We start from the raw sequence: 16,014 nt of genomic DNA, 5'->3' as shown, positions 1-16,014 counted from the left end.
CGGTGATGAAAGCTCCCTCCCCCTTTGGAAAGCACAGTGGAGGTGGCAGATCTGGCCAGCAGAGAACAAAGGGCCAAAGAGTTAACCTGAGATGGTGAAATAAAATGTAACATCAACAAAGAAAAGGCCATAGATAAATAGTAAAAGGACCAACTCACCACAAAACACCCATTGACGTTTTCCCAGAGTCCAGGCGAAGCGCTGGTGACCGGGTAATGTTGGAATGTTTTCCTAGGGTTAAAAGGAGAACCGGCAGCAAGTCTGCTCAGAATTTACAAAGTGTTTGAATAACACGGACGGTGTTTTGATAACACATTTTTAGTGGGGGTGAAAATAATAGACTTTATTGGGACATTTATATGGGCCCCCTTGGTTGTATGTAGAGGGGAGCAGGGCAGGAGGAAAACCATAGATCATTGCACTCATCTATAACTCACCCCTGTAACTTATTCATATATATGTATATGTATTTGATGTGTAATAGTCTTGTTATAGCAAAATGTTTCTCAGTGTGGCTTTTAAAAGATGAATGCACTGATAGTGGTCACCTTTAAGGGGGGAGAAATGGGTAAAGAGGTCACCTGGCCAGGTTGGCAATAACTTTGTGTTCTCAGGATGAGATGGTAGCATGAAGCTGATATGATTGCTTGAACCAGTAGAGCATAAGATCTTCCAGAGGCTCACACACAGGCTTGGCCTTGGCTTCCTTGTAGCCTTTAAAGGGTCCTGCTTGCCCCAACTCAGGCTGAAAGGTGCAAGATTTGAGTTAATCCAGCCGGCATTTGGGTCTGGGGTTCCAAGGGGTCTCCACGTTTCCTCCCCAGTGTTGATGTTTTTGTTCAATGTATTCCAATACACTGTCAGTTGAGCCACATAAAACCAGGCACCTTTCAATAAATGTCTCATTTGGATTTCATGAAGCTTGGGGTGTAATTGAAATCAAACAGCAAACAGGCTGGAAGGCGCTGTTATTTGCCCACCCAGTCTAAGGAGGGTGCTGCCTGACATGTTCACTGAAGCCGTGCTTTAGCTTTCTTTCCTGTTCCTATTTCTGGAAAAGAGTGCTTGGATTTTAAAGTTTGGCTGGGATACATGAAAATATTTTTTATGTCTCTTTCCCTGACTGTAAGTAAAATGGAGCCAGCAAAAGAAAATCCATTCCAAGTAGGAAATCACAGATTTGCTCATCTATAACTCTCCAGGCATTTAGACTAGTATATTCCATGTGTAATAATAATAATAATAATGCAATTAGTCAATCACTACAGGAAAACCATTCAATGAGATTTCTTTATCTCTATGTTGTCAGGAAAAAATCATCTTTAGTTGAAACAGTACTTTTCATTATGTTAAAAAAGACCTTGTAACTTATAAATGTAATATAAATCATGTATATGTTTTCCATGTTCCCAAAATGCCAGGTCTCAGAGCAGTTTTGTGCTAGCCCGAATTTTGATTCTCTTTGAATTCCTCTTTATTTCCCCATTTGTAAAATGTGTTAAAGTTTGGGTAAAATAATAAATATACTGGGGAGGTGGGGAGATGTAAACTGCAATTTCCTGTCCCAAGAGTCAACACTAATCTTGATCACGCATCCCGTGTATACATTTAATAATTAGGTAGCACCCAGAATGAACCCACGCGCTTTCAAGACCTTGCTCTGGGGCTGGAATAAAATCAACCCTTTCTGATGTGGCGCGGGGGACAGCTGGCCCGCGTTATTTGCGCCAGAGTGGGTCGGAACGATGCCTGTTGCCTGCTATGGCACTTTGCCACGCGCAGCGCTTCCCTGGCCGCCTCGAAAGCAATTTGAAGGGACACAGAGGCCCGCTTTCTCTCTGTGATAAAGCGCAAAACTGCTATCTACCCCCAGCCACCCTATCTCCAAATAACGTGAGATTCCATCTCACCCCTACTTTTCCCTCAAACGTCCTGCAGCTCAGGTCAAGCCTAACGTGGGGGAGCCCGCGAGGCGTAACCAGGTTCCCCAAACCCGAGCTACGTCGCCAAGCTGCCCAAACCGCGCAGCCCCTTCCTTTCCTGTTTTCGCGTCCCCCTCACGGAATCTCCACTTTGAAAATCATGAAGTCTTCAAACGCACAAAGTACTTGAAAAATTCAATTCTTCACGACTTCCCTCGGTCAAAATAAAACAAAAGCCGGGAGGTGGGAGTGGACCGGGGGGGTGATCGGAGCAGAGAGCCACGCCAAACCCGAACTCAACTAGCAGGACGAGATGCTAGGGGCGCTGGGCGGAGTGCGCTCTGGGCCACCTTTCTAGGGATCTGTTCCCGGGCTGCTCTGCCCAGGACCTGCGGGACCACCGTCCCGGCCCACTCGCTTAACTTGCCCCCTCCCCACTGGCTGTGTCCTGAACCTGAAAACCCTCTCGCGCCCCCGGTTTTCACCACCCCCAAAACTGGTGAATTTCCTGGAACGTCCGAGTGTATTACGGACCGTCTTGCTCTCTAAGCCAGACGTGCCGGTGTTGGTTTATGCGGCTGTGGTTTGAACCTAGGTTGGAAAGCTTCGAGCTATTCTGCACTGGCGTGTGCACGCTCAAAAAATCCTGCGGCCGCCTCATCTGTTGTGGGCAAAGAGTTTCCCGTGTGACCGTGTTCGGTTGGGGAAGCAGAGTCCCAACATCTCAGCCGGAAAATGCGCTCCCGGAGCGATTACAAGCCGCGTCTGTAATTGCTTATTAACAGCGAATATTCATGCTTCTCCTTATCCGCAATGAAACATGCCTCCCCCCTTTTCGGTAATAAAACAATAAAATAAGACGGCACCACTCTTGACTCTACTGTCTGCGGAAACGCAAGGGAGAAACAGGCAGCTGGGGCAAAAGGGCTTAATTCAGTATCAAACTGATTATTTCACTAATTATTCTACCTTCTGTGTTGCGCCGCAGAGGAGAGACGCAGGGAATCTCAACCGCACTGCTGCTGGGGAACCTTTGTTTCTCGGTGCCAGGCCCCACTGAAGATGGTGTGTGAGGTGGAGGGAGTCCGGGATTCAGGGAAACTGAGCTGCGATGGATTTTCAATTGTGGGGAGTAAAAGTGATTGCCTTCTGAAAGCAGGCGTGTTGGCATGAGGGTGAGGGTGTCCCCATTACCCCACCCCGCCAGGGCTTCTGACTCAGAAGTCGGTCCTCAAGGATGGCAATGTGCTCTCGCTGTCCCCGGAATCCCAAACGCGGAGCGCAAGGTTTCCTCTTCACGAACCCTTCCCAGTGGAGTAAAAGAGCAGGACCGAACAAAATGGGGTTCCTGTAGGCTCAAGGCCCGGAAGCCTTCCACCATCCGGAGGAAAGTGTGCCTGAAGCTACAGCCCCCGATGAGGAAAGAGACCTCGCCTCGGCCTCTCTCCAACTCTCCCCAGATCCCCACCCTCAGGGACCGGTGCCTCTCTGCAAGCCTTCAGCTTGCAGAGCCTTTCTCGCTCCAGCCTCTAAAACCCGCTCCCGCCCCCGCATCCTCCTCTCAGAGTGCCGAGATGACTTCTGTGGCAGGAGTGGACCCCGCTACGCAGACCCCAAGCCCTGTTCCCCTAAACTCCAGCAAAATACGGACACCAGAATTGATGCTCACAGTAGGACAGAGTCTAAAAAAAAAAAAAAAAAAAAAAATAGACTAAAGGAAAAGAAAGTCGCAGTCGACATGATCCAATTAGTAAATGCCTAATTGAATTAGTGTCACCTCCATCAGCCAATAGGAGAGTCCCCGGGCTGTGGGGCCGCGAAGCCCCTCCCTGGCCGCACATATATAAAGCAGCCAATGACAGCCTGCAAGTTTCCAAGTGGTCAACTTGACCCACACTTGGGCGGTCGAGAAGGGCAGAAAGTCTAGCGCTGGTGGGTGGATGGGGACAGAGATCTAAATCCTCTTCTTCCTGGGTGTGAGTGTGGAGGAGGACGGGGGTCCAGAGAGGCAAGAACGACGGGAAGGGAAAAGGAGAGTGCTTTTCGGTCAATTTCCACCTCCTGCCTTCAAACTCAGTGAGCTTTCCTCGCGGAAAGGACGCTGGGTTCCGGGCGCGCCCGTGCGCGCCTTAGCGGCCCTCGTGCGGCCAGGTGGGTAGCCCCAGCACCGGAGGTAGGGGAAGTTACCTTCCCCTCGGAAGAGGGCGCTGGCTCCCCCATCCTGCCTTTATATTAAGGCCGCGGAAGGAGAGGAAGCAGCCAGCTGCCGTCTGCGCTTTGCAAAGCATGCAGTTAGGGGAGCAGCTCTTGGTGAGCTCCGTGAACCTGCCCGGCGCGCACTTCTACCCGCTGGAGAGGGCGCGAGGCGGAGGCAGCGGGAGCGCAGGCCACCTCCCTGGCGCGGCCCCTTCTCCTCAGAGGCTGGACTTAGACAAAGCGCCCAAGAAGTTCCCTGGCAGCCTCTCGTGCGAGAGTGGCAGCGGGGAACCCACGGCCGCCAGCGCGGGGGCCCCCGCGGCCATGCTCAGTGACGCCGACGCCGGGGACGCCTTCGCCAGCGCCGTGGCAGTGGCCAAGCCCGGGCCCCCGGACGGCCGCAAGGGCTCCCCCTGTGGGGAGGAGGAGCTGCCCTCAGCCGCTGCCGCCGCCGCGGCCGCCGCCGCCGCCGCCGCCGCCACCGCACGCTACTCCATGGACAGCCTGAGCTCCGAGCGCTACTACCTCCAGTCCCCCGGGCCTCAGGGCTCCGAGCTGGCCGCGCCCTGCTCGCTCTTCCCCTACCAGGCGGCGGCAGGGGCGCCCCACGGATCCGTGTACCCTGCTCCCAACGGGGCGCGCTACCCCTACGGCTCCATGCTGCCCCCCGGCGGCTTCCCCGCGGCTGTGTGCCCACCTGGGAGGGCACAGTTTGGCCCGGGAGCCGGCGCGAGTAGCGGAGCGGGAGCGGGCGGCGGCGGCGGGGCAGGCGGCCCGGGGGCCTATCAGTACAGCCAGGGGGCTCCGCTCTATGGGCCGTACCCTGGGGCGGCAGCTGCGGGGTCCTGCGGAGGACTGGGGGCGTTGGGGGTTCCTGGTTCCGGCTTTCGTGCCCACGTCTACCTGTGCAACCGGCCTCTGTGGCTCAAATTCCACCGCCACCAAACCGAGATGATCATTACGAAACAGGGCAGGTGAGAGCAGCGCGGAGGGGCCCCGAGGTGAATGACAATTGAGTGACTGTGTGGTCCTGGGGAAGGCCGGGCGTGAGGGAGCTGTGCCCATTCGCTCCGCGATTTGTTTGGAGAGTGTTTTTCCGCGCGCATCTCCAGTCCGGTGTCCCTCCCGGTCCGCGTACCGATTTGTGCACGGTGCTAATGTTACAGCTGTTTCTCCCCCCCGCCCCCCGCCCCCCGTCACCCTCACCTGGACTGGCCAGAAGGAGGCGGAAATGTTAATTGGGGCTTGTCCACAAAGCTGGATTTACTAGATCCGCCCGCTCGGCATACAGAGCTGGTCCCTGCATACCCGCGAGGAGCCCCGGGTTGGGAAAGGCACAAAGGTTGGCTTCCTGAGCGCAGTAGATGAGCTCCCGCAGTTTTAGGCGCCAGAGTCCCCACGGGGCGCCTCGGGGAGATGGGCATCGGAGGGTTAGTTGGGTGCGGGTAGTTGGTTCGGCAGGCCCTGGAGCCAGACCTGGTGAGGTTCGGGACCTGAGAAAGTTCTGATACCCATCCGACTGCTAACAGTGGGTACGAATGGGGAACGTGAGGGGTGGGTGCTGGGAGAGGGGCGCTCAAGGGGAACTTTGAGCCTGACGAGTACCATTTAAAATTTTTAACCCGAACAACTGAACGTTGTTCTCTGGTACTTAAACGTAGAAAAACGAATGATTTTTCACATCCTGGAAGAAAAATTAAGAACTTGAGTGGGGAGAGGGTGCGGTAGCACCTCAATTGGGGAAATGCTTACTTTGGGGCAAATTGTTTCAGAAAAGAGATGTTCCCAGAGTTGACAACTCAAGTATTTTGCAGAGTGGGGGGTCACTTTGTGGACCGGTATTCTGTTCTTTCTGTAGGCCTTTCAGTGTCCCACTCTGACCTGCCGCAGGGGCCGGCAAACCTGGTCTGGTGTGGGCCTGCTCTCAGGTACCCGGACTCAAACCGCGTGTCCTGCTTCTGTTCCCTCATTCAGGCGCATGTTTCCTTTTTTGAGCTTCAACATAAACGGACTCAATCCCACGGCCCACTACAACGTGTTTGTAGAGGTGGTGCTGGCAGACCCCAACCACTGGCGGTTCCAGGGGGGCAAGTGGGTGACCTGCGGCAAAGCGGACAATAACATGCAGGGTGAGGAGAGAGGAGGCCCAGGCAGGGAGGGGTGGGTGATGAACTCCTGACTCCGACAACCCCCATTTAAATCGAGCACTTGCCCCTCATCTGGGGCTTAGAGGTGTTAGGATGAGTTTCTTGGTGTTGATTGTTGGAATGGGGGAGAGAGGGAGAGAATTGCCAAGTCAGACTTCTTGCGTAGGAATATAAACTTTGGTACTGTAACCGTGACCCTACTCTTCCCCACCCTCCCCCACCAATTCCTACTAAATTCTCCTGGGTGGAAAGGGCTCCTGACACTCCAGCCTTCACTTGAGAAAGCCTTCCCCAAGGTTGAGTCCCCCCATGAAAACCCAACCACTTTCCATCAGATGCTGCCCTACCAGCTTTAGGAGGCCCCAAATTGACCTTCAAGAGACATCTCCTGGTAGCTCCTTTTATGTATTTTGAGGTAGCATTAAGATGATTGCCTTGTTCAAGGAGGGCGGGAAGCACAGGGGCCCTGGGAGGGCTGTCACTGGAGTCCTGGTGGAGAGCAAGCTCTGGGGAGACTTGTGCCTGAAGACTAGCTCTTGAATCTAGATGTAACAGACATCCCTCCCCTATGTCCATGTGTAATCAGCCCTATCTGCTTGGGTTTTGTGTTTTGTTTCATTTTCTCTTAGGCAACAAAATGTATGTTCACCCAGAGTCTCCTAATACTGGTTCCCACTGGATGAGACAGGAGATTTCCTTTGGGAAATTAAAACTCACCAATAACAAAGGCGCAAATAACAACAACACCCAGGTAGAGTGACAGAGGATGGGGGTGGCTTCTGGCCATAGATCTCTTTTCCTAACAAGTTACCATACTCTTCGCTGTATTTGTAATATCTGCAGTTGTCACCTGTTTGCTCACCTAGTTCTAACCTTTTTTTTTTTTCTTTTGACCTCTCATTTTCACTAGACTTCAGTAAACAGTGAGTTGACTACTAGGAGAAGAAATACTAAAGTCTTTGGGGGACTTAGTAAACTAAGAGGAAAGAGTGTTTGTCAAACACGCATAGCCAGCCAGCTAGGTTTTAAGTTGCAAAAGCAGCAATGAGAAGATCTTAAAAATGGCTATAGAAAAAGGTAACTGTCAGTGGGCGACAAGCAGGAGTCCCATTCCAAAACATGTAGTTTGTCAAGATTTACCTCTAAGAGACTTTATGGATTTGGCAGCTCTTTTTCTGTACCATTTCCAGATGATAGTGTTGCAGTCTTTACACAAGTACCAACCTCGACTGCACATTGTTGAGGTGACAGAGGATGGCGTGGAGGACCTGAACGAGCCCTCAAAGACTCAGACCTTTACCTTCTCGGAAACGCAGTTCATTGCGGTGACTGCCTACCAAAACACCGATGTGAGTGTCCCAAACGGCCCAAGAATCTCTACAGCTAGGTCCAGCGTGATAAAGCACTCAACGACTGACTGTTTTTCTCCCCTCTCTCTAGATAACTCAACTAAAGATTGATCATAACCCCTTTGCAAAAGGCTTCAGAGACAACTATGATTCGTAAGTGCAGCTTTTATTCGTATTTGCATGGTCATCTTTGAACAGGACATACATAACCAGACACTTCCCAGAGAACATTCTAGGACGAGTCGTCACGTTTGTTTGGGATTCTCAGCTATTTTTATTTTTGCATTCCCCCCCCCCCTTGGCTAATCTTGCTTTAGAATTTTCACGGAAGGGTTTGTTAATTTTTAAAGCAATGTTAAGGGCTGAAAAATGAGGAGCTATTTTTTTTAACATTTGAGTGGAGATTTGAAATTTTCATAATCTGCATTTATATACCTTCCTTTTCATTTGATCCAACTTTTTTATCCTCTGAGGAATAGGTATTATTACTCCCCCTCTTTTATTATCATTATTATTATTTTTTTTTACATAAGAAAAACCTAAAACTAAGAGGATGTAATTTTCACAACATTAAACAGCAAGGCCCCACAAGGCCATTTACAAGTGGGATTTCTAATACCACAGTCAGCATTCCTTCCCCGACATTGACAAAGGAGAGTGGCACTGTTCTTCAAGTTCTAGGACTTGCAAAGGTGGATTTTTTTATAGTTTAAATACTTAGTGCTTGGGAAGAAACTTTTTCCATATGAGCCAAGCGTCGGGCTGAAATGGGCCAGTTCATCTCCTACCTCCATCCCTCCACTCCAGCAGACCAGTGCTCCCAGTACAGCCCACTATGTGAGGCTTTTTGATTTCTGGGAGGTGGTTATTTGGGGACAACATTAGGGTTTTTTTTTTTTTAAGTGTTTCTCTTTATATTGTAGCATGTACACCGCTTCAGAAAATGACAGGTTAACTCCATCTCCCACGGATTCTCCTAGATCCCATCAGATTGTCCCTGGAGGTCGGTACGGCGTTCAGTCCTTCTTCCCGGAGCCCTTTGTCAACACTTTACCTCAAGCCCGATATTATAATGGCGAGAGAACCGTGCCACAGACCAATGGGCTCCTTTCACCCCAACAGAACGAAGAGGTGGTCAACCCTCCCCAGCGGTGGCTTGTCACGCCTGTCCAGCAACCTGGGACCAACAAACTAGACATCGGTTCCTATGAGTCTGAATATACTTCCAGCACCTTGCTCCCATATGGTATTAAATCCTTGCCCCTCCAGACGTCCCACGCCCTGGGCTATTACCCTGACCCAACCTTCCCTGCCATGGCAGGGTGGGGAGGTCGAGGCTCTTACCAGAGGAAGATGGCTGCTGGACTCCCATGGACCTCCAGAACAAGCCCCCCTGTGTTCTCTGAGGATCAGCTCTCCAAGGAGAAAGTCAAAGAAGAAATCAGCTCTTCTTGGATAGAGACCCCCCCTTCCATCAAGTCTCTGGATTCCAACGATTCGGGGGTATACACCAGTGCTTGTAAGCGACGGCGGCTGTCTCCCAGCACCTCTAGTAATGAAAATTCTCCCTCCATAAAGTGTGAGGACATTAATTCTGAAGAGTACAGTAAAGACACGTCAAAAGGCATGGGGGGGTATTATGCTTTTTACACAACTCCCTAAAGAGTTATTTTAACTTCGTCAAAATGAGCTAACTTTTTGCAGATGGACTTGGTGGTGTTTTTTGTTGTCTTCTTTGCCTAGGTTTGCCAAAAAGACGTTTGCATTCCACCTTGATGCATCCCGTTTTGTGCAATCCTCTAAAAGAAGGTGCCAAAGCTTTTTAATTGCTGCAGGTAACTGAAACAAGCCTCGCATTTTTTTGTTTTTTAAATAAAATTAATGAAGGACTTTAAAGCGTTTTAAAAATTCGAAGGTTATTCAAGGTTTTGGATTTATTTATTGGAGGCACTAAACATTCAGAGAATCGGGCTGTGAAGATTCGGAGTGCTGAGCGCTAGCCAATGAGTTGAAAGATCTGGTTCTCATTCCTATGTGTAAATCTGTAAGCAAAGAGAATCCCGGAGTGGCAAGGTGTTTTGCTTCTGGAAGAGAAGGGCTGGGCCTTAAGCTTCAACAGGGGACTTTTTGCTGTCACTTTCTGCTAGGGACAAAAAATAGCTAGGCCTGGGAGGTGAGAAAAACCTTATGTGAAGGTGCTGGCTTTACCTGACTTTGATTCCTCCTAGGCTTTCGAATCAAGCCATGTTTGGCCCTAGTTCAGGACTGTGTCACAGGCTAGGCCTCTGCTGTGGGCTGGGGTGGCTAGTAGGACTCAGGAGAGGAGAAGGGCAGGGAAGGGAGTGGCCAAAAAAGAAAAAAAGAGAGATAATTTTAAAGTGTACAGTTTTGTGTGTGCTTAGATACACTGTAGAATACTGTGGGATATATTGTACAAATAGTCTCCTTACGTGTCTGAGATGATGAAAATTGGTGCTTTGGCTTTGTCAAGAATTCACAGATCACCTGACAGCAGGGCAGGGGGGGATAGGTTCTCTCATCATCCCGGATATTGGGGAATATTCTGTTTACTTCTTAGATAGTTAAGAATGTATTCAGCTACTCTGTACTAACTTGAAACATGTGTAAGGAAAACTCCCCTATTTCACCCTCTTTCTTTGCCATCCCCACTACCCAGCTCAGTAATGTGAAGAAACTAAAACCTGATGCCACAGCTCCTATAGGCTTTTTAAGAGATCTTGGATTTTTATGTACAGTCTTAGTCATTTTTAATAAATGTGGTTCATTAAGGGAACAGGCATAGCTCTGTCTTCTGTTTGGAGTTGTAATCTTTGTTTTAAAGATCTTATTTTTCTTCCCTCTCCACCCTTCTCCAGCATGAAGTGTCCCCCCCCATCACCACCCCACCCCCACCCCCAGGTTCTAGAATCTGTAAGTGGACACTGAGTCATGAGGGGGTGGGGTTGCTTTTGTTTATCTTCTTTTTTTCTTGAAGACGAATGGGTTTATTTCCTCACCCCACTGGGAAGTCTGGACAATGGGTATTGGGCCGGTGGAGGTGGGGGTGGGGGAGAGGGGAGGTTGCAGAGATGCAGGATTGCCTCTGCTAGGCTTAACTCGGCCTGGAAAACCTCGGCCCCCAGCCCTTGGATTCCGGGCCCTGTCTCGGCCCGTGACCACTTCGTTCTCTGGGCTTTTTCCTAGGCTTTCTTGGGTCCACCCGTCCCTGGACCCACGTGGGCTCCCCGGGAACCCCCGCGGCCCTTTGAGCGCCCACGAGTTACTGGTCCCTGCAGTGCGGCGGGAAGCGGGCCGCCCACAGTTCAGCTTCTGCTCCAACCTGCGGCTTTTTTTTCTACACGGAGCCCCCAAGCGCACCCGCCGCCGCGGGCTGCTCGCCTCGGTAGCTGCTGGCCGGGGCGCGTCGCGGGCGGCCAAATTCGGCCAGGGACGCTGGGGACGCTGCGGCGGCGGCGCGGGCGAGGAGCGGGCGCGACACTTACAAATGAGGATTCCAGTCGTCCCGTGCAGGTCCACTCTGCAAACAGCGGCCGGGTAGCCGTTCGCCCTGAGTCTAGCTCCGTTTATTTGGCTCTCCTTCCCCAAGAGGCCGAAGGCCACCCCATCCCCTGGCTGAGCCCTAGGCCCGCCGAAAAGTTAAACCCAGGACTGGGGCGGAGGGCCCTTTGTCCCCCCACCCCCGCCAGACGTCCCGCCAGGCTTATCAGCAGACGGCTTCTGGCCCAGCTTGCAAACCTTTCCAGCCCCTTCCTGACCCTCCCGGGGTAAAGGTCTGGCCGGGAGGGTCATTTTGCTAAACTGCGTGGCGCGGAAATGCAGCTGCTAAGAGGATTAGCTGCTGGGAGGCGAGCAATCAGCCGGGACCTCCTCCTCTTCCGCGCCCAATTAAGGCCGCCAGGAGCCTCTCTCCAGTTTCCCATTCCCTGTACCCTTCCTGGGCCGGAGCTCTTCCCGCGCCGCCCGTGACCTTGGTGGCCCCGACTCTAGCCCCAAGTCTATGACCGTGCCTGTTCAAAAAGCTTTGTCAAAGCCGCCCGGAATTTTACGACGCTAGAAGCGAAAGCTTGAAATCTGGTTTATGTATATTTATTATGGATGACAGATTCAGACTCTGGCGGGAGGACTCGCGGCCCCCCTAACCTGGTCAGCGCCCCCCCTCCCCCCAGGGACTATAACGTACTGGGAGCAGCGACGGAATTTCGAAACAGTGCTCTGGCCTCTAGAAAGCCCGCAAATGACAATCACCGCCGGGATAAAGCAGACTCTGGCCCCAGTCTATTTCGAGTCCTGTATATTTTTGCACCGTACAGTAAAAAGAACCTGGTACTTGTGAAAAGTCCCTCACAGTGTTTAATAGAAACGTAAGTGGCTGAGTGGCCCCAATTAACACCTTGTGATAAGGCATTCCTAAGATGGAGTGTCAGACACCAAATTGTGAAGAGATGTATCTAATTAATCCTCCTAGGATGACACTGATAAACAAACCTCTATTTAAATAATGATCAAGGGCTCGGCGCCCCGTTTGTTTACATTCTCTGCCAGGGTCCCCGCGTTTGCACCCGCTCAGGCGGCGTTCCCGGCGCAGGGTGGAGACCCCGGCTTGGGGGTCTGCTGCTCCGCCGGGATTCGCTTCACCTCCGTTCCTGCTCCAAACAAAAGCACACAGTAAAGCGAATAAACCGCAACGAAAGCCCAGAGGAAAACGAAGTGCAAAAAGGACCTGACTCTGAGTTGGAAAGGCTGTTGTTTGCCATTTTCCACGCTGTCCTTTACATAGCCTTTTTTTTTTTTTTTTGGTTGTTCGAGTTTTCTTTTTTCTTTTTTAAGGCAAATGAAAAAAAAAAAAAAAAAAAGCTCCCGCGTAGCTCCCGGACGTCTTTTCTGCTTTGGGAAGACCTTGGGGCGGGGCTTCCCTCCACTCCCCGGCCCAAGTTCGCTCCCCTTAGTCCCAGGATTCCTCCTCCTGGGTGCCGAAGCTGCGAATTGCTGGGACCTGGGGTAGCTGTCCTCGGGGTGGGCTGGGGAGCCGGCCACTGGGAAAGGCTGGAAGGATACGAAAAGAAGTAGGCGATGGGGAAAGCTGCATACCAGCGCGCCAACTGTGAACTAGGGCCGGGTTTGGAGCCCGCTTGGATTCTGCAGCAGAGCATCTCCCAACTCCGTAATGGAGAGTTTCAAGCTCCAGATCAGCTTTTGGTCCTAGCGTCCTTCTACGGACACCTTTGATTAGCTTTAAACCTGGAGGTAAAGGCAGACTCACAGTCTTCCCTTTTCCTCTGCAGTCTCTTCCTTCTTTCTGAACCAAATAAGTGTGTGTGTGTGTGTGTGTGTGTCGGGGGGAGGGGGGTGATGATGCGATTCTGGTAAAAATTTGCAGGTGTCACGGAAACGCACCGGAGTAAAAACGTTCCCGCATGCCCTTGATTTTAATCGAAATTGAGCCTCCAGTAGGGAGAGAAATTAGAATCACTCGTTTTCCACTCGCCTGGATGCTGGCTGCATCCTTCCTTTTTTTCACGTTCGCCCCGCGATGTTCCCCACTAAGCTGCACGCCGACTCCAAAAGTTGGGCTTTCACCTTGCGGAGATTTCGGCGTCACCAGGAGGCGCTTTTTAAAGACAATTTGCGAAACTGTTGGTGAGCCCGATTGAGTCCCTTTCTTTGAAATCCCCATCTCCTCCGTGCCCCATTCCTCAAGTTTTTTAGGCTTTCGAGTACGCAAGCTCCGGCCCGGGTGGATTCAAACCCGCGCAATCTGTCGACCTGCGCCTATCCTCGTCTGGGTAGAGGACGAGGCCTGCGCCCAGCGCACACACTTGGGGTTCCCACCCAGTGTGAAACTGAATACCGCCTGAAGTTACGAACATTTTTTTTTTTTTAACAAGACGGGGTCGCTGACCTTGAGGGCCACTGAATTTCCCCTTTTAACGGCTTAAAGGAAAAGTAAACTTTCTCTCCTGAAGGTGCATTTACCCCATACCCTTTTCTCCTTCGGCCCTAGTAGTCCTTTGCGCTTCGCCAAAGAAGAGCGTCGAGTTCTCCAGGCGAAGGATTTAGCAGAGCCACCTACGGAGCAGGCCCTCAGCAACGGTCCCCAAAGTTTCTGGGCTTCTGAGGGATCCCTGACCCACCCCGAAGCGCGAGTTAGTGCTTATTTTAGGCAGCAAGGTGTGCACCCTCCACTTTAATCTCCCCACCTTCGGGTCTCCTTAAAAAGTCTTAAACTTGCTTCTATAAGCTTGTGGAGGCAGCAGGACTCGCGCAGCAACTTCTTTAACTTTAGGCTCGGCTCAGCTTTCCGCGGAGTGTCGGAGCGCCTTGCCCTTGGCCTTGGGTCTCCCTGCCGTTTCCGCGCCCGGCGCGGTTCTCCCCTGGGCTGCGAGCAGCCTTCGCCATCTGGTGGCCACGGCGAGTATCGGCCCAGCCGCCCAGGACTTCCACTCCCGAAGTCGCTGTTTTGTCAGGTCCTGGAGCGTTCTGTAAACAGTTATTTTCTCTATCCCGCTCCCACTCTTCCCTTTTAAAGCTTCTTGGTGTTAGGGGAGGAGCCCAGAATGTGGAATTTCTAAGACTCTACGTTCTAGTTCTGGCCGGTGGCTTCAAGGCAGCAATTGCCCTGGGCTTCCTTGAGCTTCATTCATTTCTGCGAAGTGGTACAACACCGACCTCGCCCAGTAGTACCCAGGAGGAAGAAATGAGATTGTAAATGAACTGCTTTGGAAACCGTTGCGTAGCTCCAAGTTTTAGTAGGCATTACTAATTACGGATTTTATACATGATATGTGATGGTAAGCTCAAATGCATTGGCAAATGAAAGATTCTTTATTCGTTCAAAAAATTACGGAAAATTTCAAACATACACCAAAGTAAAGAGCAGTGGACCCTCATTTATCTGTCTTCCAGCTACAACAATCATCAACTCATGGGTGCTCTTGTTTCCTCCTATAACCCCCACCTCATCCACAAATCCCAGCAATCCTGACATCTAATCCACAATTATTTCCATACTCAGACCTAAAACATAAGGATTCTTCAAAATATGTATATATATTCATAATTTATCACACCTACAGAATTAACAATAACTTCTTAATATCGTGAAATATCCAGATGTTTCCCTTATTGTCTCAAAGTTTTTGTTTTTGTTCTTCTGTTTTTTTGTTTTGTTTTGTTTTGTTTTGTTTTTTACAGTTGGTTCATTTGAGTCAGGAGCCACACAAGTCCCACACATCTGGTTGTTGTGTCACGTAATTCTCTCATTCAAGACATCTTCCCCTTGCTCTCCTCTTTTATTTTTTCCTTACAGTATGTTGCAGAAGTCTGAGCATTCATTCTGTCTAATTTTCCAGGTTCCCACCCGCCCGAAACTGAATACCGCCTGAAGTTAGGAACTTTTTTTTTTTTAACAAGATGGGGACGCTGACCTTGAGGGCGACCGAATTTCCCCTTTTAACGGCTCAAAGGAAAAGTAAACTTTCTCTCCTGGAGGTCCACTTACCCCATACCCTTTTCTCCTTGGCCTGTATTTTGCTGATTGCATCCCCATGGTGATAACCTGATCCTCTGACCCTTGTATTTCCAGTAAAGTGGTAATTACATATGAAAACTTGATCTGATTCAAGTTCTATATTTTGGCAACAATATTTCATGGGTAATAATATTCCATCAGGAGGTTCGTGATGTCTGGCTTGTCTCTCCTTGGGGCATGCCATTGTCCATTGATGATTGTCCACTAGATCCATTATTTCATTAAGGGTTTCACAAAGTAAATAAATTCCAGTACATCTGTTATTATCAATTACATATACATGAGAAAGTTTAACTCAATGACACTTTTTTTAACATATATTTCCCCATATTTTGGGATATAATTGACATATAATATTGTGTAAGTTTAAGGGGTACAACCTAATGATTTAATACATGTATATTTTGTGAAATGATTATCACAATAAGGTTAGTTAACACTTCCATCACATCAAGCAATAACCACTTGTTTGTATGTGGTGAGAACATTTAAGATCTACTCTCTTAGCAACTTTCAAGTATGTAATACAGTATTGTTAACTATGGTCACCATGCTGCCATATTAGATCCTCAGGACTTACTCATCTTATAACTGGACCCTTTATACTCTTCCACCCTTTGACCAACATCTCCCCATTTTCCTTATGCCCCTGCCACCAGCGCCTGGCAGACAACATTTTATTCTCTATTTCTATGAGTTTGGCTTGTTTAGGTTCCACATATAAGTGAGATCATACAGTATTTGTCTTTGTCTGACTTATTTCACTTAAGATAACACCCTCTAGGTCAATCCATGTTGTCATAGAAGGCAAGATTTTCTTCTTTTTTAAATATATATATGTATATACATAT

General features: G+C 50.0%; 1 protein-coding gene across 2 annotated transcripts; it reads left to right on the top strand.

The window, feature by feature from the left end:
• Positions 1-3,812: 3,812 nt before the first annotated feature.
• On the top strand, positions 3,813-10,408 carry EOMES (eomesodermin). Of its 2 annotated transcripts, none has more exons than XM_028099226.2 (6): positions 3,813-5,092; positions 6,093-6,247; positions 6,895-7,016; positions 7,456-7,614; positions 7,706-7,767; positions 8,595-10,408. In XM_028099226.2, the coding sequence occupies exons 1-6, from the start codon at positions 4,209-4,211 to the stop codon at positions 9,274-9,276; spliced, it is 2,064 nt and encodes a 687-aa protein (XP_027955027.1). In that variant the 5' UTR covers positions 3,813-4,208; the 3' UTR covers positions 9,277-10,408. The 2 variants fall into 2 exon arrangements, with proteins under 2 accessions (XP_027955027.1, XP_027955026.1); XM_028099225.2 differs by having other exon boundaries at positions 8,538-10,408.
• The last annotated feature ends 5,606 nt before the right edge of the window (positions 10,409-16,014 follow it).

Source organism: Eumetopias jubatus, unplaced genomic scaffold (genome assembly GCF_037043125.1).
Source record: "Eumetopias jubatus isolate StellerSeaLion01/CBP00866 unplaced genomic scaffold, mEumJub1_p1.0 scaffold_1, whole genome shotgun sequence".
NCBI classification, from domain to species: domain Eukaryota; kingdom Metazoa; phylum Chordata; class Mammalia; order Carnivora; family Otariidae; genus Eumetopias; species Eumetopias jubatus.
This window is presented reverse-complemented; position numbering and strand designations above follow the sequence as displayed.

Coding starts and splice junctions, on each gene's coding strand:
- EOMES (XM_028099225.2), top strand. CDS start 4,209: ATGCAGTTAGGGGAGCAGCTCTTGGTGAGCTCCGTGAACCTGCCCGGC. Junction 6,248..6,894: donor AGCGGACAATAACATGCAGG/GTGAGGAGAGAG, acceptor ATTTTCTCTTAG/GCAACAAAATGTATGTTCAC. Junction 7,768..8,537: donor TTCAGAGACAACTATGATTC/GTAAGTGCAGCT, acceptor TTTATATTGTAG/CATGTACACCGCTTCAGAAA.